The sequence below is a fragment of the Apodemus sylvaticus genome, chromosome 23 (genome assembly GCF_947179515.1).
Source record: "Apodemus sylvaticus chromosome 23, mApoSyl1.1, whole genome shotgun sequence".
NCBI classification, from domain to species: Eukaryota; Metazoa; Chordata; class Mammalia; order Rodentia; family Muridae; genus Apodemus; species Apodemus sylvaticus.
Genome location: NC_067494.1, coordinates 21,157,442 through 21,180,972, shown reverse-complemented (window position 1 = coordinate 21,180,972; position 23,531 = coordinate 21,157,442). Strand labels below are relative to the sequence as shown.

General features: G+C 39.5%; 1 protein-coding gene across 6 annotated transcripts in view; it reads left to right on the top strand.

Annotated features, from left to right (window-relative positions):
* The window catches only part of Reps1 (RALBP1 associated Eps domain containing 1), a 67,198-nt gene that overhangs the window by 20,681 nt on the left and 22,986 nt on the right, over nt 1–23,531 (top strand). For 5 of the 6 annotated variants that reach the window (XM_052169408.1, XM_052169404.1, XM_052169403.1 and 2 more), the window contains exons 2-8: nt 14,697–14,820; nt 17,119–17,315; nt 17,444–17,597; nt 18,059–18,183; nt 18,697–18,859; nt 19,131–19,194; nt 20,293–20,447. In XM_052169408.1, coding sequence (XP_052025368.1) covers nt 14,697–14,820; nt 17,119–17,315; nt 17,444–17,597; nt 18,059–18,183; nt 18,697–18,859; nt 19,131–19,194; nt 20,293–20,447 — 982 coding nt within the window. The remainder of the gene's footprint in view (nt 1–14,696; nt 14,821–17,118; nt 17,316–17,443; nt 17,598–18,058; nt 18,184–18,696; nt 18,860–19,130; nt 19,195–20,292; nt 20,448–23,531) is intronic. The other variant, XM_052169405.1, reaches the window with a different exon arrangement.

Below are 23,531 nucleotides of genomic sequence, written 5' to 3'. Positions count from 1 at the left end.
TATTAGTTCAGATCAAACCTTTGGTAGAATGTTAAAGCTGCAGTTTAATCCCAGACTCATTAAACAAGCATCGAAGTGCTCTGGGCTTTTCTCTGTGCATCGTTTTCTTATCTGTATGCTGAGAACAATATGGCAGCTGCCTCACAGGGTTGTTTGAGGTAAATGAATTTGAGGAGCACCTTGCCTAGTGCCTAGTACTTAGACTAACACTATATAGGCATGCGCCATTATTGCTATTGTTATATTCTTACTCTTACTCTTATTCTTCTTCTTATTCCCCTGAAGGAAAGATAGAACTTTGGGAACTCTTAGGGCTTTGCGTGTTAATTCCTATCATCATGAGTTGAATGCTTGTTTATGTGCTTTGGACGGAAGCTGAATAACAGTTTAGTATAGTCTTACTGAGACTGACTTCAGTTGTACTGTGAGCATAACAATAGGCAAGAATACTAAGAATCGTTAATAAAACTACTGTGAGCTACCTTTAGCCTAGAGTTATTATAGTGCAATTACACAAACTCCAAAGTAGGGCGCTAGTAAACTCCTATCCATTTAGAGAGCTGAGGTTGAATCCACCTTGAAGCTATATGTGCAATAGCATTTTCTGACTGAGTAAAATGCCAAGGACCAGTTGATGTGTATACACACACACACACACACACACACTATTTGCATGTCTTTAAGGATTATGGATTCATATTAATTGCATCATTGTACTATTTGTTTTCCAGCTTTTAATCCATTTTTAAAGGACAAGTAATGTATGTTACTCCGTGAGCTAGCTATGTGTTTAAAGGGTGGGTTATAAAACGAGCATGTTAAGCCAGGCTACTCCGTGCTGCTTCCCCCAGTATCACACAATTGGTCTTCCATGTGGTGGAAGATTGATCCTAATACAAAGTTAAAAATTAGATAATAGGAAGTGTTTCAATAAAATATTTAATACAAAAAAAAACCTTTTAAGGCAGCTGGAAAATACAAGTATTTACACTTGCGTTTCACAAACGATATTGTACCTTTGATACCCATGTTCAGGATGGCTAAGAAAGCGACTTAAATTATTTTCACATAAATCCTCATAGTAAATTTAACTTCTTTATTCTATTTGTATCTGATGCTTTGGCAGAAGCAGATTAAAGATAGTTTAGTTTTTGATGTAAACATAGATTTTGTGTGAAACTTGCATTTAGAAAATATTTGCATCATGACAACATCTGGCATCAGTGGGTGGGGAGGCCCTTGGTCCTGTGGAGGCTTGATACCCCAGCCAGCGTAAGGTGATGATGCTAGAGCGGTGAGGCAGGAATGGGGGTGGGTGGGTAGGGAAATACCCTCATAGAGGCAAAGGGGAGGGGAGTGCAGTGGGGAGGTTGTGGAAGGGAAACTAGGAAGGGGGACAACATTTGAAATGTAAATAAATATAATAATAACCAGTTAAAAAACACTTATGGGGCTGGAGAAATGGCTCAGTGGTTAAGAGCACCAATTGCTTTTCCAAAAGTCCTGAGTTCAAATCCCAGCAACCACATGCTGGCTCAAACCCATCTGTAACAAGATCTGATGCCCTCTTCTGGAGTGTCTGAAGACAGCTACAGTGTACTTACATATAATTAATAAATAAATCTTTTAAAAAATACTTATGAGAAACAGAGCCAAAAAGAATAAAGAAAACATATGTTCTAGACCAGATTTTAGTAATAAAGCCTATGGACTTCCACCCGAGTTTTGTTCCTGTGTGTCCTTGAACAAATTACGGAGGTTTGGTTGTTTTTTGGTGAATTGTACCTGTCTCCAAGACAATAAGAAGGTTGTACTAGTCAGTACGTCAGTGAGCTTGAAGTACGTGTTCTATAACATGGTGAATGGTGTTAGTTACTCTTAGAATCGCCATCTCTTTATGGTCACCAGCCATACCTTAAAGTAGCCTATGACACAGGTCGTTAGTGTGTTACTCTAACACTGAGTTGAGTAGATTTCTCTTTACTGCAGGTAAGGACGTTTTCCATGCCCGTGTTTGCTGCTGGCCACTGGTAATGAGTGTAGACCAGAAGTGTCACTAGGACTGACTGTCTGACCTGATTCTGCTTGTTTTCTGGTGGTGCCATTCTCTAGGCTGCGTTTCTGAGAAATGGTGGCCTCCTGGGTCTGCTCTGAGGAGCAGCAGTGACCTGGGCTATGCTGTGCCGTCCTCAGCTTCACCACTTACATCGGCTGGCCTACTTAACCTTTATCTCAGTGCTTCTGTTGTCTCTGTGAAATAGTCACAAGAGTGTGTCTTTGTGGGCTGTTACAACGATTAAATGAGCTATAAAGTGCTTAGAATGATGCCTGACCAGTGTGAGATGTTTTACCTTAAACGATTACTTTTAAAGTTTTTACAAGGAAATTTTGTGGTTCTCTGTAAGCCCCCATACCAATCAGGTTTGAAAAGTAGTAAGCCTGCTTTTTAATTAAAACATGAGTAGTTTTGGTTTTTCATGTTTCACTGTGCACTGTGGGTCAGCATCGCAGGGCAGACGATCTGGTATGTGCAGACAGCATCGCCTTACATCTCTTGTCCCCTGTGTGACTGAAGGCAGTGCCCGCTTTGCACTCTTACAACATGCAAATTTGGATGTTTTCTCTTCCCCGAAGTGTAGGTTACTCGATGGGTTTAGTTTTCTGAACTGTCTTTATAAACCACAGCATTGTCCAAAGGTAAACACTGAAGCTCAAGTTGCAATGACTTATAGTGGTTTTATTTTAGTGACTTGCTTTTCTGTTAGCATATGCTTATAAGGCCTCATGGTTCGAACTTCGGGTGGGGGCTGCTTCCTTAATGTAGCTAATACAAAAAGTTATTTTAATTGATAATATGGTACTTAGATTGGACTGCCAATAAACTTGAAAGGTAATCTTAATTTTCACATTATTGTCCTTATCTCTAAGACTATTGGAAGTGTTTTATTTGTTTAGATAACCTTGTAAATGTGATATAGATTACAACCACTAAACTACTTATTGGTCCATGTGTACGGCTCTTACCTGGGTAGACAACTCATGGGTTTATTGCCTAAAGTAAGTAGGATTGATAGCGGAAAATAATCACATATTGCTAAAGGGAGTCTTTGTTAACTATCTACTCTGTCCAGGAATTTTCATGTTTAATACATTGCCTTAGACCTAGTTCCTGTTGACTGACTCAACCAACACATTCGTCATGCTGCCTTTCCTTGGCAGGTAGACTAAAGCCTGCCTTCTAACTAGTAAGGCCCTCCCAGGCCCCTTAGCAGTATTGCAGTGCTGAGTTCTTCTGGCAAGTTCCTATGATAGCATCAGTAGGGAATGAAAAATAGAATGTATTTGAACACTCTCTGCTGAAAAGTTATAGACGACATTTATGGTTTTCATTTTTAACCAAAACCAGTTATATCCATTGCCTCATCTATCTTCTCCCATCAACCCCTCCCAAGCAACCCCACCCCTCTCCCTCAAATGCTTAGCCTCTGTTTCATTAACTAAACACTCATGGCTTTCGCTGGCATTGAGATAAGTACTGTCCATTTCCACACAACCGCTTTTGTAAGAAGTCAGCATTCACTTGATATATGTGGTGGTGCCCATCTTCATTGTTTCCTTTATTTTCAAGTTGACAGGCAAACATATTTATTTTGTCTGTGTCATTTCAAAATACCTATGTATTTAGAAATTGATTGGTCTAGTTAATATGTGTATTTATTTATACTTTTTGTATATGTTTTCTCATTCTGTACTTTAATTCTCTGACATATAACAAGAAGTTACTGTCGAGTTGTAAATTTTCTGACAATTTTTTCACATTTGGGGATTTTTTGTTTTTTTGTTTTGAGGTGGTCTATAAAATAATATGTATCATATATCAGCATAACAAAATGTAGTCTGCTTATTTTACCTAAGGAGATACTTTGGGATGCTTGGAGAAATTATTCTTAGGAAGAAAAGGTATGGTTGAAAAGTAAGATGAAGTTGTGCGAAGGGTTTTGAGAGAAAGATGGAGAGCCAGAGAGCGTGACGAAGAGGATGCCGACTCTTGTTCCTATGTATGGAGAGAACGCCGTGTCAGGAGGGGCACAGACAGCACTGGGAATCAAGGATCACTTGAATTGTTCAGCAAAGCAATAAGTAGTTAAAGGCTTTGGGTAAGAGCTGCAGTAAACGTAATGAGAGCTGCTCGCTCTGGTCCACGGATTTCAAAAGGCTTGGCCCGGTTGTATTTGTACTAGACTAGATTTTTGGAGGGATTTGGCAATGAAGTTGGTCACCAAGACGTAGGGAAAGTCACTTCGGAATGCAAGCATGGTCGTGATGTTAGTAAATGATGTTGGTTATGTGCTTATTAGTGGACTGTGCTAAATGTAAAGGGTTACTCACATATCAAATCTAAAAGGCTGACTGTATAGAAGTTGAGGGTAGAATCGTAGTTACTAGAGATTGGGAGACTATAAAGGTGGCCCAGGGAAAGGCTATTGATCAGTGGGCTTTAAGTTAGTTAGACGTGAGAAGTTGTGGTATGCTAGCAACTATTACAGAGTAACCACAGGGAACTTTAATGTACTACATTTTCCAAAAAGCTGCAAGAAATGTTTTGAACATTTTCACCACAGAGAAATGCAAGCATTTGAGGAGATAGAAATATTTAGCTAGATTTAAATGTTGTATGATGCTTATATTTATCAAAACACCCTGTTATGCTGTTAGTATATATACTTTTTATGTGGGGTTTGGGGGTGTTTTTATTTTTGTTTTGTATCAGCTACAAATAAGCCAGTGGTTTCCTTACCTATAATCTCCTCACTTGGGAAGGGAAGACCAGATGATAGTGAGCCTAAGGCAACCCTGGCCACATAGTGAGCCCTGTGATGGTGGGAAGTGATAGAAGAGAAAACTTTAATAGGCAAATCTGGGTTAGAATATGATCTTGTGTGAGAGAAAGGTGAAATTACAGAGGTAGGAATGATTGACCTAGGTAAGAATGGGAAGAGGGATTGGAGCTAGAGTGTGGGAGCCCTGAACCCTAGCCTCAGAAGTTTGTCTTTTAAGATTTAAAACTACTTGGAGCTATGCTTCAGGATTGTGAGTTTGGCTGTCTATGTAAGAGAGGAGAGAAGCTACCACAGACAGAGCTGGTCTCTACTCATTCACTCCACCAGCTAAATAGAGATTAACCGTGCTAGGAATTCCAGGTGCTGGGAGTTCCTGTTCTCTGGAAGTTCATTCTTTGTACAGTAAGTTAACAACGGTGGCCCCTGAGGTCCTGGTGCTGTGCTGAAGAAACGTGCATGACAGGAGCAAGGAGGACAAGCCTCAAGGGAAGCCATGCTGGATGCAGCAAGTTCTGCAGGGCTCTGCTGCAGAGGCCGTCCTAATCCACTGGAGAACGTGAGGAACTTGTTAGAAGTCACAGTGCATTGGCAGATGAGGTGATGAGGACTTCAGAAATTGCTGTCTTGGTTACTGGTTAGCCATCTCAGTATTGAGTCATCTTGCCAGATAAGATTTTATTGTAATCTTATCTGTATTAATGGTGTCAGATGACAAGATTTTATGTAAGTTTATATACAGTGATTCATCAATAGCCTGATTATTTTTTTGAGGATCTAGAATATTAGGGAGGTGAAAATCTCTAGGACAATTCTATAAGTTCAATAAAAATGTGTGTGTGTGTATTATCTTATATATACATGATTGCCTTACATAAAACTTGATCTTCTATTCCCACCCTATTCTTACCTATTTGCTATGAAATACATTGTTGTATTTTTTTTCATTTTTCCAAAATGGGAACATAGAACAGACTAAACATACAAACAGCTTTTTAAGGATTTATTTTAATTTTAATTATGTATATGCGTGTGTGTCTGTGTGATGTGTATGCACATAAGTGCAAAAACCCACAGGGGAGTTGTATCCTTTGGAGCAGGAGTATAGACAGTTGTAAGCTACCCAATATGGGTAAAGAGGATTGAACTGGGGTCCTCAGGTCCTCTGCAAAGGCAGTGCGTGCTTTTCACCGTTAAGCTGTCTCTCTACCCTAAAACATTTATTTATTAATTATTTTTATTTCTATGTTTGTCTGAATTAGTGTATGCCACAGGTATCTGTAGAGCCCAAGTATAGAGAGAACAGCCCAGGGGTGTCAGATACCGGAGCCGGAGTTACAGGCAGTAGTGTATCACCAGACGTGGGTGCTGGGAACAAAACTTAGGTCCTTTGGAAAAGTGGTGTGCACTTTTAATCACTGAACAATCTCTCCAATTCCCAGATACACACACACACACACACACACACACACACACAGCATTATAAAGTAAAAATTTTTGAGTAGCAGCTGTTCTCTAAATACCCGGACTCAGCAATTCATTACTTTCCTTGCTTTGCCAGTTTCACTGATCTGTTTGTTCCTTCTTTGCAACCATAGGCATGGGTTCTTGTGCCTGCTCTAAAGGAGGGCATACACATTGTTGGCAGCAGACATTGGCTCTATATTCTGGGTAGGCTGTGAAATCACCTTAAACCTCTAAAGATCTGGGATGTAGGATTCTGGGAAATTTTTATACTACCACTCCTGATCCACCTCACATTTAAAGCTGATAATGATTAGGAAATTCCTTTCCTAATCTTCTTGATGCAGGATCTCAAGTAGCTATGTAGCCATTCTAATCTGCCTGCACTGTCTCCCGATAGTGGGATTCAAGCCTGTGTGTTACACGGGGCTGTGTAACGATGGAGGTAGCGCAGCCTATAAGCAAGCGTTCTACCCCTGACTCCATTGCCACCTATACTAGGTTTCACCATGTTAAACTTTTTCATAAAATTTTATTTTGGAGCAAGATTAACAGTTTTGCAGTATTGTAGAGTTTCCATGTATTCTTCAGTCTGGTTTTTGAGTTTTGATGCTCGATGATTCAGCCTACAGATAACCCATACAGGAAATTGGGCATCTCTTTGCTCTTGGTCTTTTCTTACCTCAGATAGGAAGTACTTTGCAGCCAACATTTCAGTTCTTGACCTTCCATGCTCTCTTCCATTCTGAGGGTAGGAACAGTGTTTTCCTGTGCCTGGCTGCTCCCCATACTACAGTGCGACCATGCAATGGGCAGCACTAGAGAAGGCATCCATTTGACTTATGCTCTCCCCTTGGTCAGGCCCTCTGGCCTTTGGCAGGTTGGCCAATATGCTGCTCTGTAGCGTTAGCGTATGAGTTCCACTCTGGCCTGTTTCTTGATTTACTTTGTTCTGAGTGTTTTGCATGCATGTGTGTCTGTGCACCACGTGCATGCCTAGCGTTCAAGAAGGCCAGAAGAGGGCATCAGATCCTCTGGAACTGGAGCTGCAGGCAGTTGTGAGCACCAAGTGAGAGTTGGGAGAGCAGCCAGTGCTGTTCCCTGCTAAGCCATCTCCCCGGATCCACTACTTCATTATGTTTGAGGACTGGATAGAAACACTAGACCACTCAGCACTAGCCCAGCACCGTGTGTGCTCACAGCAGGTTAGCCCCTCCCACCCTTGGATTTGTATGTATAGGCATAAAAACGCTAGGACGTTTTGCTTGGAGAATGACACAGGGGATCATTATTAAAGATACTATTCTTTTGTGCAGTTTAAAAAGTAAGTTTCATAGCATACAAGGCACAGGCTTACAACTAGAGACTGCTGATAAAGAAGAAAGAAAAAAGACAGCACCAAGAGAGGCCCATCCCATACAAAGAGCAAAGCTGATGAACTCTGAACAGTGGCATTTCATTATGTAAGAGAAAAACATGCTGGTTTTTTTTTTTTTACAGACCTGTAATATGTGGTTGTTATATCACAGTGGTCTCAGTTGTGTTGCCTAAGCCACAAGTTCACAATACTTAGAAGATAATGGAAGTATATTGTAAAAGGCTTCACATCAAAAGTTATAGTAAAATCCAGCTGGGGGTATAGCTTGGTAATAAAGTGTGTGCTTAGCATACACAAAGCCCTTAGTTTAGTCCCTGAGTATACATGTAATTATAATAAACTACGTGTTTGTTAGTGAGTAAACCCACTACTCACTACTGGGGAATGTGTAGTTTTCAAGAATGAATCTCTGAAGTACAAACTGTGTAAAGTTCACTATGACCAGGGTGGCAAATGAGAAGTGATGATATTTATGTGCAGAATACCATTGAGTGCAATCTCATTGATTGTCTGATCCTCCAAATGAGGTAGCACATTATCTTCCTTAGTTTACATTTGCACACAGGGATACACCATCATGTCACATAACTTGGGGTGCTGTGTGAGTAATAAAAGTACCATTCTATCTCCACTCACCATACAAAGCATATGTAATGGAAGTCAACACAGGCTGTCTTAGGAGTGATGCTTTATTCTTTCACGATTATTTATTTGGTATGAATGTGTATACACACGCAAGCCATGGCACACAGAGATCAGAGCATGACTTGTGGGATTCCTTGGGATTGAACACCAGGCTTGGTGCCAGTTGCCTTTGCTGGCTGCACTGGGCTGTCTTCCCCTTTTTTGAAGCCAGCATTGATTTGGATCTCCTCTCTCCACACAATCAGTATTCTGTGCTGCTTAGAAGGATGTTACTGCCAACCAAAATTTATAGCACTAATATTCAACTGTTATATGTATGTGTTTAACTTTAAATTGTGTGTGTGTGTATGTGTGTGTGTGTAGGAATGTTCCTCAGCATATGTGTGAAGTTAGAGGACAGCTTGCAGAGATTACTTCTCTGTTTCTAACCTTGTCTGCCTATCTTGATAGCCAGTGTTCAGCAGTTTTCCTTTTTATTTAGTCTCAGACCCCAACTTACAGAATGGTACTGCCTACATTTACGATGGTTTTCCCACCTCAGTTAGCCTAATCTGGATAACCTCTCAAAGTTAGGCCTAGAGGCGTGTCTCTTCAGTGATTGTAGACTCGTTGACAACCAGCATTAATCATTGCAGAAATATATGTATTGGTCTAAAAAGGCCTTTGAGTTATGTATGACAAAGCCACACGCTGGGATCATGTATATAAAAATATTTTACTTATTTGTGCATTTATATGTATAGAGAGAAAATGGAAGAATATATGACTGGGATGGACAGTTACTATGGTTTGGTTTTTTTTTTTTTTAGAAACTTTGAATTTCTTACCTTTGATTTATTTATTGATTAATCATGTAAATTTTACAGTGTTATAAAAGTAAAGCTTAAAGGCTTAGCTATCAGTGGTGTATTAATAATCACTGCTTGCTTTTGGATTTCCCAGGAGACTTTGATGTCTTAGGAAGGGATTTGAGAATATCTATCCTAAGAGGAATTTCAAGCGTTTCTTGTGGTCAGGTAACCAGATGCTGGAGGAAGAAGGAACTGCCCACAAATTTGAGTAATTAGTATTTGGATAAAATTTCCCTAGAGAAGAAAGTGTAAGAATGAGACTACTTTCAATGAAGTTTAATTACTAAATAGCAAAAATTGGAAGTCATGAATGAGTCTGTAGGAAATGGTCAAATAAAATAAATAGCTTAAATAAATAAAAAGCTTAAAAATAAAAACCCAACGTATTTACATACTCACAAACACGCATACATATACATACACATGTGTGCATGCACACATGCGCGCACACACATACACACACACTTGCAAGCACACGTGCACATGTACACACACACAAGCAGCTGAGGCACTTATGAGTTTAGTCTGCGGTTATAGGGGAATGCTAACTTCATGGAACACCTGATCCTAGTTAGTTAAACTATTATAGAGTGTGGAGAAAGAGTAATGCTTGCTATTTTAGTTAGTAGAATATAGCAGTTGAAAAACCAGACATTACATTATTTTAAGATTAAAAATTTTATAAATATTATTTGTAAGGGTAATCAAAAATAAAGGTAATTCATTTCAAGAATCAAAGTATAATTCTATATTAGGACATTTGATAATTCACAATAGAAAAGAGAAAAAAATCTTTTAAGTTTCTTCCCAAAATACACGATAAGATTATTATTTGTATTTTTAAGAATAGGACCTCCTCCACCCCTCTTAAAAAAAAAAAAAAAAAACCTTCAAAGAGTGTAACTGGCTCAGTAACATAAACCGCTATGGCAGGGTGTTGGCCAGACCCCTGGGAAGACCAGCACAGCAATGGTCATATCCAAGCTTGGCACAGGTTAGCCTTCCCAAGTAAAGTCTCAGATGATTCTAGAAAAGTGAGTGACCGTTGCCGGGAGGATTTGCCTAACCCTGTTATATGTAAGTCTTATGTATGTAAGATGATTAGGAGAATGTGGTGTAGGGCCAGACTATATAAGGAGTCCAGAATACATGCAACTTGGGGTTTTAAGTTACTGCAGAAAGGATAGTTTTTCAATAAATAGGTAACTTTTTAGGATGACTGAGTGACTTGCTTTTCATTTCAAAAACAAATTCTAGTTTAGTGAGACATATATTTTCAGTATGGCAAACCCAAAAGCTAGAAGACAGAAGAGATTACACATTGTTTATAAACAGTCCCGTTCTCTGAAAGTCCAACAGGGAAACTGCGTCCCTGACACGTCGTGCCCCTGCCTGAGTGTTCGCCTCCCGCACCAGCACTCTCTCCTTTCCTGACCACACCCTCACCTCCACTCTTACACTAGCCATTCTTACCGTGCCTGGCGGAATCACAGCGTTTCAGTGAGACACACTCAGTGCTAAGTAAGTGTCATTGAGTGACGTATCCACAACAGTTGGAGGTCAGTAACTTCAGTATAGTAAAACTCACTGAAATAATAGTGGAGTCTGTTAGAATCAGGAAAGGATGTTAGGAAGTAGCTAATAGTTGTATCAGGGTGACTGTGGCCTCATAGAAGGAGTTCAGCAGTGTTCTTTCTGTTTCTATTTTGTGGAATAGTTTGAAGAGTATTGGTACTAGCTCTTTTTTGAAAGTTTTGTAAAATTCTGCCTTAAAACCATCTGGCCCTTGGCTTTTATTTGGTTGGGAGACTTTTAATGGCTGATTATTTTTATTTCCTTAAGGATTATAGGACTGTTTAGATAGTTTATCTGATCTTGATTTAACTCTGGTAAGTGGTATCTGTCTTGACAATCACACATTTCGTTTATATTTTCCAGTTTTGTGGAATACAGGCTTTTGAAGTAATATCTAATGATCTAATTTCCTCAGTTTCTGTTATTATGTCTTCCTTTTCATTTCAGATTTTGTTAACTTGGAGAGCGTCTGTGTGCTTTAGTTAGTTTGCTAAATGTTTCTCTATCTTGTTGATTTTCTCAAAGAACCAGCTCGTGGTTTTGTTATTCTTTGTATTGCTCACTGTGTTCCTGTTTGGTTGACGTCAGCCCTGAGATTGACTATTTCCTGCTGTCTACTCCTCCTCAGTATGTTTGCTTCTTTTTGTTCTAGAGCATTTAGGTGTGCTTTTAAATTGCTGGTATGCAAACTTTCTAATTTCTTTATGGAGGCATTTAGTGCTGTAAACTTTTAGCACTACTTTCATTGTGGCCTATAAATTTGGGAGTGTTGTGCCTTCATTTGAATTCATTGAATTCTTCATTGAATTCTAGAAAGTCTTTAATTTCATTCTTTATTTCTTCCCTGACTCAAGGGATCACAGAGTAGAGAGTTGTTAAGTTTCCATGAATATGTGGGCTTCCTGATGTTGAAGTACAGCTTTTATCCATGATCTCATGAGATACAAAGGGTTGTTTCAATCTTCTTTTTGACCAATTATGTGGTCAGTTTTGGAGAAGGTTCTGTGAGGTGCTGAGAAGTGTTTGGGTGAAAGGTTCCTTAGATATCTGAGGTTCATTTGGTTCACAACTTCTGTTAGTTCCACCGTGTCTGTTTAGCTTCTGTTTTGATGACCCATCCACTGGTGAGAGTTGAGCGTTGAAGCCCTCCACTATTATATGTGAGGTTTGATAATGGCTTTAGTAATGTTTCTTTTCAAACGTGGGCACTCTTGTTTTGGGGGCATAGATGTTCAGAATTAAGACATCATCTTGGTGAATTTATTCCTTTGATGAGTGAAATATTCTTCCCATCTTTTTTGACTACTTTTGCTTGAAAGTATATTTTATTAGACATTAGAATGGCTATTCCAGCTTGTTTCTTGGTTCCATTTGCTTGGAAAACCTTTTTCCTGCCCTTTACTATAAGGTAGTGTCTATCTTTGTTGCTGAGGTGTGTTTCTTGAATGATAGATCTTATTTATGTATCCAGTCTGTTAGCTTTTGTCTTTTTATTGAGAATTGAATCCATTGATGTTGAGAGTATTAATTGTCCAATGATTGTTAGCTCCTGTTATTTTGATGGTGGTGGTACTGTGTGTGTGTGTGTGTGTGTGTGTTTCTCTTGGTTTTTCTGTGAGATTAATTTCTTGTGTTTTCTTGGGTGTAGTTACCCTCATTGGAGTTTTCCCTCTAGTATCCTCTGTAGGACTGGATACTTACTATTTAGAATTATTTAAATTTGGTTTTGTCATGGAATATCTTGGTTTCTTCATCTATGGTGATTGAAAAGTTTTTCTGAAAAGATCTGGGCTGACATCTGTGGTCTCTTAGGGTCTGTAAGACATCTGTCTAAGACCATCTGGCCTTGAGAGTCTATATTGAGAACTCAGGTGTAATTCTGATATTTCTACCATTATATGTTACTTGGCTTCTTTCCCTTGCAGCTTTTAATATTCTTTCTTTCTTCTGTACATTTAGTGTTTTGATTAGTATGTGGTAGGAGAATTTCTTTTCTGGTCCAGTCAATTTGGTGTTCTATAAGCTTCTTACATGTTTATAGCCATCTCTTTCTTTAAGTTAGGAAATTTTCTTCTATGATTTTGTTAAAGACATTTTGTCGGCCTTTGAACTGGAAATCTTCTTCCTCTTCTATTTCTATTATTCTTAGGTTTAGTCTTTTCATAGTGTCTTGAATTTCCCAAATGTTTTGTGTTAGAAACTTTTTAGATTTCATGTTTTCTTTGACCAATGTATCAATTTTTTTCTATTGCCTGAGATTCTCTCTTCCCTCTCTAGTATTCTGTTGGTGATGCTTGAGCCAGTAGTTCCTGTTCTCTTTCTTTATTGCTTTATTTCCATTTTCAGATCTTAAATAGTTTTATTCGTCTCCTTTACCTGTTTGATTATTTTTTCCTGTATTTCTTTAAGGATTTGTTTTCTCTTTAAAGGCTTCTACAAGATTGATTTACTTTTGCTGTATTTCTTTGATGTATTTATTTATTTTCTCTTTCAAGGCCTCTGTCTTCATAAAATAAGCTTAAGGTCATAGTCTAGCTCTTCAGGTGTGTTAAGGATATCCAGGGCTCGCTGTTGTAGGAAAGCTGGGTTCTGATGGTACCTTCTTGATTGTGTTCTTGTACTTGCCTTGAGCCATGTGGTCATCTCTGGTGTTGACTCACCTGCAGTCCCTGGCAGTAGCAGGCTTCTGAGACTGGTTTTTCCTGGTGGCAGCAGGCCTCCTGGAGGCAGGCAGGGCTGTCAGACCCATGATTGTAGGTAGAGGTTTTTGGACCTGAAGATGGAGCTCAGAAAACAGAAAGGATGGCACAGACCTCAGGGCTGCTGGCTTGCAGGGGGCCAGGGAGCAGGTTTGGGAATGTGATGGTGTGGGTATCTCACCTGGTTGTCCCAGATGGGAACAGGTCTCCCGGGAGGCAGGCAGCCTTTAGACTGGGGAATAAGGTGCAGATCTGCCATTGTGGGTAGAGGTGTGGACTAAAAGATGGAGCTCAGCCAGGTGGTGGTGGCGCATGCCTTTAATCCCAGCACTTGGGAGGCCAAGGCAGGTGGATTTCTGAGTTCCAGGACAGCCAGGGCTACACAGAGAAACCCTGTCTCAAAAAAAACAAAAAACAAAAAACAAAAAAACAAAACAAAACAAAAAACCAAAAAGCAAAAAGAAAAGAAAAGAAAAAAGAAATCTATCACGGGATCAGGGATGCAGGAAGAATGCTTACTACCACTCCTAATTCACCTGAGTTCAAACTCAAGACAAGAAAGAGCTGACTCCCATAAAAGCTGTCCTCTAACTTTGAGGTCCTCACAAACTCTAAATACATTGAAAAAAGAAGAAGAAGAAAGAAAGAAAAAGATGGAGCTCAGAAAGGTCGGGGCCGAAGTGACAGCTACTGAATTGCTGGGAGCCTCCCAGGCTGGGTGTCCTCAGTGGGAGCAGGCCTCCCAGGGGACAAGCAAAGCTGGAAAGTGGCGTGCAGATCCGAGATTGTAGATAGGGTGTTGATGGGAGATGCCTGCTTCATCTTCTTGAGACATAATTTCACTTCATAATCTGAAGTTCTCTAGACCAGTTCAGAGATAGCAGTTCAATGACTGCAGTGATCAGTGTGGATCCTGGAGCACTTTCATGTTTTAAGGAAAAGTAGTCTGATGTTAATATTGACTTTACCGCCCCACCTTCCAGGTGCCGGGATTAGAGGTTTGTTCCATCTACACCCATCTCTGGAAAACTGTGATTGTAATAAAACTATGCACATCTTTTGACTTCATTATTCTAAGATTGGTGCCTATTGTTTTTAAATATGAACATGAAACTTGAGGGAACTGGTTGTTACTTGAGATAGTAGAGAAATATATCAGATTATTAGAAACAAACAGGATAATTACTTACTGTTGGAAAAAGAACTTTGCAGTAGATCTTAATGTAAATGCTGTGTTCTCTTGTAGATCATGGAGCTTTGTGGTGCGACAAGACTTGGTTATTTTGGAAGAAGTCAGTTCTACATTGCTTTGAAACTTGTAGCAGTTGCCCAGTCTGGTTTCCCATTAAGTGTGGAAAGTATAAACACTGGTAAATATGTAATGCATAAGCAACTAAAATGATAATATTCTTCTAATTCTAAATGAAGCCAAATTCAATGTGCTTATTACTCTTTCTAATATTACAGTATGAAGCCAAATTCAATGTGCTTATTACTCTTTCTAATATTACAGTAGCCTTTGTGATTTTTAAAGTGTCATGACTTATTAATATGTGAAAATATTAGAAAAACATATCAATATATATGCTATGCTGAAGAATATGCTTAACCTATCAATGTATGTCATGCTTTTTAAATTTTAGTTTTAGTTGTATTTATTTTATTGTATGTCCATGCAGCACTAGTGTGCCTGGTGGAGATCTGAAGAGGGCATTGGAGCCTCTGGGACTGGAGACAGGGTCAGTTGTGAGCCACCATGTAGTGCGGGGAATCAAACCAGGGTCCTCTGAAAGAGCCGCAAGTGTTCTAAACTCCCAAGATGTCTTCCAGCATCCACCATTTTCTAGCCTTCTCAGTGATACGTATTTGATGACAATAGTAAAACAACTGTTCACTAAAACGAGCCTTCACTAAAACTTACCTAGAAAGAAGTTAGGTAAATACTTTTATAAAGATAAATCATAAATAATAACCTCCATATATAGTTTCTTTATTATTTTATACTTTGTTTTTTAGTGTGTGTGTGTGAGAGAGAGAGAGAGAGAGAGAGAGAGAGAGAGAGAGAGAGAGAGAATCAATCAATCAATCAATCAATCAATCAATCAATCTAGGGCCTTACCCATGCAAGTCAAGTGTTTTCTATAACCCTACTCCTCGTTTTGTTTTGAGACAGGATCTCACTAAGTTGCTCTGGCTGGCCTTGAACTCATTCTGTAGCTTAGGCTGGCCTTGAGTTTTCTGCTCTTCTGCCTCAACATCCCAAGCAGATGGCATTATAGGACTGAGCCACCCAGCCTCTTTTCCTATTTTATATTTGCTGATGTTTTGTTTAAGAAAACTCCGCTTTAATTCAGAAAACATTAACAAAACTCTAGTCAGAGAGTTGGTAAGAAGGCTTATTAGCCGGTAAAAGTGTTGATAACCAGTTGTAGAAATATTTAAAACCTGACCTGGGGTTTCTAGCCCATCTTTGATGTTGAGTTCCCACATGAAAGACACACTCACAGCCTTCATATTTACATAAATCCTAAACAGCACAGCAGTTGCGCCGCTGCTGAACCTGCTCCACACCGTTAGAATCTACTTTCCTATCCATAACCCCGAGTTGTTACTTACTAATTACTATGTTCCATTGGGATTGCTCTTAACTCCAATTGGGCAGCCCTCAGGGTCACACTCTCTTGACCCTTAACCCATGACAGCTTCTTCTTCCTCCTCTCCTGCACCTTCTTCCTCATGGTCCTCCTCCCTCCCCAAACCCATGAAACCTAAACCTCACCTTGTCTCAATAAAATGATAACGAAAGGAAATGAACTGGGGTGAAGGTAATTATGTTGGTCAAAGTATACTTTACTCTGAAAATGATTGTGTAGTTGTATTGTTGTAGAGGACTACGGTTAGCCTTTAGACACAGTGTCAGTTTTTATCCTCTATTCACAGTTTGATGGAGAGTATGGGCAGTAAGAGTAATGAGCCAGGTAGGATGCCAGGACTGCTGGCCATGGTGGCGGGACACAAGGGATTTTAATCTTAAGCTAGTCTCAAAGTTAGGGACATCAGCTCTCCTTCGGTCAGGTCTAGAATATCTTACTTGAAACACCTAGTACAAGCAGCCTGAGTTCAAACTCCTCTACTCTAGCAGTCTCAAAACCTTCGGTTCTTTGTAAGCAGTGACTTTGCAGGACTGATGCAGTTATTACACACAGGCACACCACACACACACACACACACACACACACACACACATTTTACATAGCTCTTGCTTGCCACCCCTCAAAGAACAGTTTTGTTTTATCATGTCTTTCTAGGTAAGCTGATTTCTGCATTGTTCCAAAAAATATAATGATCTAAATTTAGTAGTGATAGGCATTTCTAATATATAATTCACCTCTTATTTTACCTTTTCATATCGGCGCCCTTTCTATTTTAAATTAATACAAGTTGAAAGTTCAAATACCTTGAGTACCAACATTATGCTCAAAAGGTTTAGATCATCTCAGATTTGTTTTTTGTTCTTTGTTGTTATTGTTGTTTTATTAGAGAGGTCAGCCTGTAAAGTCCATGCAAATATTTCAGATTTTTTAGAAACTCTGAAGTTTGAAACAGTTTTATTTCCAAGTATTTTAGGTGAGGAATACTGAGCATGTTTCTACTTTCGTGGTTAACAGTAAAGGATCTCCCTCTTCCGCGGTTTGTTGCTTCAAAGAATGAGCAAGAGTCTCGCCATGCAGCCTCGTACTCTTCTGATTCTGAAAACCAGGGCGCCTACTCGGGTGTGATCCCCCCTCCTCCCGGCAGAGGCCAGGTTAAGAAGGGGCCCGGAAGCCACGATGCAGTTCAGCCTCGTCCATCTGCGGATCAGCAGGTAGTCACGGGCCTAAATGTCATCAGAGACATGTTCTGAGACAGGCTTACCTACAAATACTTGTTGATGTTTGATAACGAAAATGTCTCCTGAAAATGAAATCTTTAAAGACCACTTTCCCCCCCTAGGAACCTGCGTCTCCAGTAGTTTCACCCCAGCAGTCGCCACCGACTTCTCCACACTCATGGCGGAAGCACAGCCGCCACCCCAGCGGGGGGAACAGTGAGAGACCTCTTACCGGACCAGGGCCGTTCTGGTCGCCTTTTGGTGATGCACAAGCAGGTATTTGGAGATGCTTTAGAAATGCCATGTTTTTAACTTTGTAAATTAAAGGAATATCATAATATTTCCCTAAGGATTATTCCCAAGTCACTGCTTGTTATAAATTGAGTTAATAGAAGCAGAGTCAATAATAAAGTTTATAGGTAGACACATAGCTTTGGAAAGTAGCAGTTGTATCTGTGATGCTTAGGGAAAAGTTTATGGATGCCAGATACCTCAATAGTAAAATGAATAATTATTTTCTACAATGTTGGATATTGACAAGGAAAGCACAACATGACTAAAAAGCTTAAAATGAAATATTTTCAGTTGAACAGAAGGGAGTTTCTTTCTTTAAAATAAGAGATCAGAAGGAAACTATCTCAGTGTGTGCATGACAGTGCTTTATACCTGCAAGGCAAACATGGTCACTTCTCGTCTGTTCAGATGTGAGTTAGTCTGGCCCTCCGTTCTGCTTTCAGGCTCTGCTGCTGGTGACGCGGTGTGGTCTGGGCAATCCCCCCCTCCACCTCAAGAAAACTGGGTCAGTTTTGCAGATACTCCACCAACCAGTACTCTTTTAACCATGCATCCTGCTTCTGTCCAGGTGTGACATTTTATTGGAATTGCATTTTTGTTTGCTTCATTCTAAGTATCACTGCAATCATTGTTTTTATATTTTGCTGTTGCAGATTTTACAAATGCAAGTTCACTTTTACTTAAAAAAAAATCAGAACTCTGCTCTGTGGTGTTTCTTCAAGCCTGTTATCCACGGAATGTCCTACTATGTTTTAGCTTGTTTTATTTTTGTTTCTAATTCCCTAGTGAAGTTTTAAAAGATTTCTGCATCTGGGAATACGTTCGCTTGGCTTTCTTAGCACATTTCTCATAACTTTGTGTTGCTTACATAAGTGCTATCATTATACATGTTTATATACTCACCGTGCAAAAACATCCAGTAACCTGACGTAACAGTGTGTGGTTTGCTGACAGCTTCTTCTTACCTTTTAAATACTCTCAGAAAAATAAAGTTTACTTTCAAGGAAAAGTAACCTAGCAATCTTGGTCCATGTAAGCATATAGATAGAAACTGTACTGAGGAAAAAATGTTTCATTGCAGGACCAGACAACAGTACGAACTGTAGCATCAGCTACAACTGCCAATGAGATTCGTAGGCAATCCAGTAGTTACGATGATCCCTGGAAAATAACAGATGAACAAAGACAGTATTATGTAAATCAGTTTAAAACCATTCAGCCTGATCTAAACGGATTTATTCCAGGTGAGTCGTTGAAAACAGAAGTTCTTCTAGACGGCCTAGGACAAAGTCTCAATTTCATTATTGACAAGTAGACATTGTTTTGTTGATCCTAGACTTTAGTGATTGCTCACGTTATTTGTCTAAAAGGACTGTGTAGTCACTGGGAAATAGAACATGACAGGTTTTAACATTATATGTAATGTTCTGTTTCCCAGCCTAAGATGATATTACCTCCTATTCTTGGATCTGTGTGTTCAAAATAACATTAAACAAAACTATTTTAATATTTCAGGATCTGCAGCTAAAGAGTTTTTTACAAAATCAAAACTTCCTATTCTTGAACTTTCTCATATTTGGTAAGTGTGGTATTTCATTAGTTGGTTCATGTTGGTTGTTTGAAAAGAATTTCTGGCACCTTAAAACTAGGACTGGACTTGGCCTCTCTAGTGCCTGTAGAGAGCCCATTCGGCCGGCCAAGGACAGAGCCTCTCTTTCTAGAGAAGAAATACTGAGACCTGCTAGAGAAAGTCTTGTGAGCTACAACTAAAGTGGTGTTTGCCGGCTTCCTCCTGCTGCTAGTGTACTGCATGAGAAAGGCTGTTACTCTACCTGTGTCAGTTTCTCCTAGTTTTCATCAAGTTTATATCTAGCTAGAAAAGTAAGAACAATGCTTAGCTCTCATGTTATATGTGGACTAAGACTCGCAATAGCTACCACATAACTGGAGTTAGTCCTTGGAACACAAATTTTAACCACAAGTTGCTTTTCAGGAGTCGGAGATGGGAGGATTGTTAGTTTAAGACCAGCCTGATTATGGTAACATATTCTATGCTGCAACTCTTGGAGTTGTTTAAATGTGTCGGAGCTAATAAAAAGCAGTTAAAAATTTTTTATCTTATTAAAAAAAAAAAAAAAAGACCAGCCGGGGCTATTGTAGTGGGACTTTGTCTCAAAGATAAAACACACATACACATGGATTCAGTGTGGGTGACAAGGACAGCGGGACAGAGGCCGTGTTTCCCTGTTAACTTTAGCTAGGCTATTTTCTTAAAGTATTAAACTGTTGAACTTTGATAATAAAAATAGAATTTTCAATAGGTTCCATAAGTTTATTTTATATACTTTAACTAAGTGAGCTCTATTAATAAAATGCATCAAAATTTAAGGTATTATTTTAATGACTTTAATTTTGCAGGCTAGCTTTCCTATCAAAAATGTACAATGTTGAAAGGGTCCCACCAGGAGCTCTCAGATGTCTATCACATTGATTCTTTGTTATGCTTCTGCCGTATTTGCTTTGTTATACCTCTTTATACATGTGCGATTTTTAAAATTAATTGTTTTGACATTTCCTTGTGAGAGTTTTTTGTTTTTGTTTGTTTGTTTGTTTGTTTGTTTGTTTGTTGGATGAATAAGGCTCTCCAAAGTGTGGTGATAATGAGTTTGTCTTCCAGGGAACTCTCAGACTTTGATAAAGATGGTGCATTGACACTGGATGAGTTTTGTGCTGCTTTTCATCTGGTAGTTGCTAGAAAAAATGGCTATGACCTACCAGAGAAACTCCCCGAAAGCCTGGTGCCCAAGCTGATTGACTTGGAAGACTCAGCAGGTGAGACTGGCCGTGAGGGCTGGCCGTGGGCCTCAGTGGACACAGTATTTCACTCTGACAAAGAAAGCAAGGTAGATGGTAAAATGGTTTCTATAGCTTAAAGCAATTTTGTAAGAACACAGATTTGGCCAAGCTTAGAGATGCACACCTTTAATCCTACCACTTGGGAGGCAAAGGCAGACAGATCTCTGAGTTTAAGGCCAGACTGGTCTATAGAGCAAGTTCCAGATTGGACAGGGCTTCATAGCCCTTTTCAAACTGTTTCAAAAATAGGTTGATTGGTTGGTTGGGAGGGAGGGAGGGAGAGAGACAGAGAGAGAGACAGAGAGAGAGAGAGAGAGGTGCACAGATTTGATGTCAGGCTGAGTTAAATAGACACTGGATTTGGATTATTAGGCATTCAAGCTTTAATAGTGGTACATATGGATGGCTGGGCATGGTGTGTCACTCTTGGAATCCCAGCACCTGGAAGGCGGAGACAAGAAGATTTCGGGAAGTTTCCAGCCCAGGCTATAGCATTAGACCTTGTCCAAGTTAAAATGAAAAGAGGAAACAAAAGCTTTGCTTTCTTCCCATGGGGCCATAATCAGACTTGAAGAGAATTTTTTCTCAATGTTACTTACTATTTTACTATTTCTAAATGCGTGGCGTATTGTCTAAAGTAGGTTATGGTGTCAGTCATAAATGTTTTATATTTAATATGTCTGAGTATGTTGTGGGGAATAATCTGATTCATTATTAGATTTTTATGATTTTTTTGATGACTAAACAAACTGGAAAATTTGAATTTGATTTTAGATAATACTGTTATGTGTGATAATATGATCTATATTTACTGGTAGCTTTCTGAAAAAGGAAAGAGACTATATGTATGTTTAGTACACGCATCTTTTTCTTAAGCTCAAAGTGAATAAAAGGTAGTGGCTGTTCCATTCCCGTGAACCTAATCCGAAAGCTGCCCGTCGTCTTCAGTGCTCTTGCCCAAGCTCTCTCCAGATGTGGAACTGGAAGATTATACTTCAAGGGGGAAATTGTGGCAGAACTTAGCTCTGAAGCAGCCATTTATCTGCAAGATTACATCTGGTATCCTAAGAACACATGTAGTCTGCCTTTCTCATCATGGGATAGACGGTGGGAAGCTACCCAGAAGCAGTTACACAGTCACTTTCCTCCAGAGTAGTGTTTCCTTGGACAAATTCTAACCCAGTCTTTGCTAATTCCACTAGTATTTTAGGATATATTTTTCTCTTTTTATATGAAGAGTGCTGTGAGCATTCTGATTGCGATTTCATAGAATCTGTAAATTGCTTTTGGTAGATTGGTCATCTTCATGATATCAGTTCTACCAGTCCGTGAATACAAGATGTCTTTCCTTTTTCTAGTGTCTTTCCCAGTCTCTTTCTTCAGAAAGAAAGGTTCTGCTATAGAGGGCCTTCTGCTCCTTGGTTAGCTTTATTCCAAGATGTCTTGTTGTCTCAGATGCTGTTGTGAGTTGATGAGTGTGTGATCTCTCTCAGCCTTTCTTGTTGAGGTACAGAAAGACTACTGATTTCAGTCAGGTAGTTTTTGTACCCTGCTCCTGTACTAACGTTGCTGCTTGTTTCTACAGGTTTTTCTGGTGGAATTTTTTGGGATCTTTTATGTATGGTATATCATCTGCAGATAATTTGAGGCGTTGTTGTCCTGTTTGTATCCCTTTAATTTCTTTCTCGTACCTTACTGCTTCAGTTACTACTTCCACAACTATACTGAAAAGGAGAGAGTCCAGTCAGCTATCCAGTCTTATTCCTTATTTTAGTGGGGTTGCTTCAAGTTGTTCTTCATTTAGGTTAATGTTGGCTGTGGATTTCTCATATATAGCCTTTATTATGTTGAGGTGTATTTCCTCTAGTCCTACTTTCTCTAGAACTTCTATTATGAAAGTATGTTAGATTTTGTCAGAGGCCTTTTCTGTATCTGTTGAGAGGACCATGTGATTGTTTTTGTCCTTAAGTCCCTTTATATAATTTGCTGACTTATTTTTATTGGACCAACCCTGTGTTTCCACAGTAAAGCCACCTTAATAATGCTAGTTAGTCCAGAGACTTATTTTGACAGCTACAATTTTACATACATTTTGGGTATTGTTTGCTACATCTGTGCCTCTCAAAGTAGACTAGAAGTTTCTTGTTGGTTGTATGTCAGTACCTTGCAAGTCATTAATGGACTGTCTGAGTAAATGTTCATATTTTTGAAATGACTCTGTTTCAGAGCAAGTGGGTTTATTTCCGCTGCACACTAACTCCACAACACACTGTTCTCAGGAGTAACTCAGCAGTGTTTGCCTGAAACGCCAAAAGAGAGCAAGGAATGGCCCCTCCCTTCTCTTCCTCTCCATTACTGCTGCAGCATGCACTCAAGCTGGGTGTGTGTTTCAGTCTGATTCTACCTAGGACTTCCAGTGTGAATATACTTTAAAGGAAGGAAGAGAAGACATTGCTCTTCCCATGGTTAGACCACTAAACTCCATGTACATTCATACTTGAGACTGTGTTAGCATTTCTTTTATATTCACCCAGAATGTTTATCATAATGGCCTACATACAGAGATTAGTTTGTACACACATCTAGTCATGCTATACATCCCCAGTGTTTTCTCTTATGATATAGACAAATACCTTGGTACCTCATGACATACAGAGATGTACCTTAACAGTTCTCTGTTGATGAATTTTTATATTTCTTTTCAGTTTGCCTTTAAAACAGTATTGCAGTGAACGTGCTTAGACATTTATCTCTATTTTGAAAATGTATTGTTAAAATGCCATCAGTTATTTTCAATTGCAACAACTCTGATGCTGTCAGGGCCAGGGCAGAACCTTCAGGAGGGAGGCAGGCTGGAGCACTGTGTCAAGGAAGAGTGAAATTACACCCCTGCCTGGAAGGGACCTGAGGCCTGGCCTCAGTGGGCGGGCCGGATGCCCTGCTCTGGCTGTTTACAGGGAGGGCCAGGGCTGAAGGAGATGCTGGTGTTTCCAGGCTTGTGAGGCACTTGTTGGCCTCTGGGCTTTTGTTACCCGCCACGTGTTGTTCTGTGAATGAAGA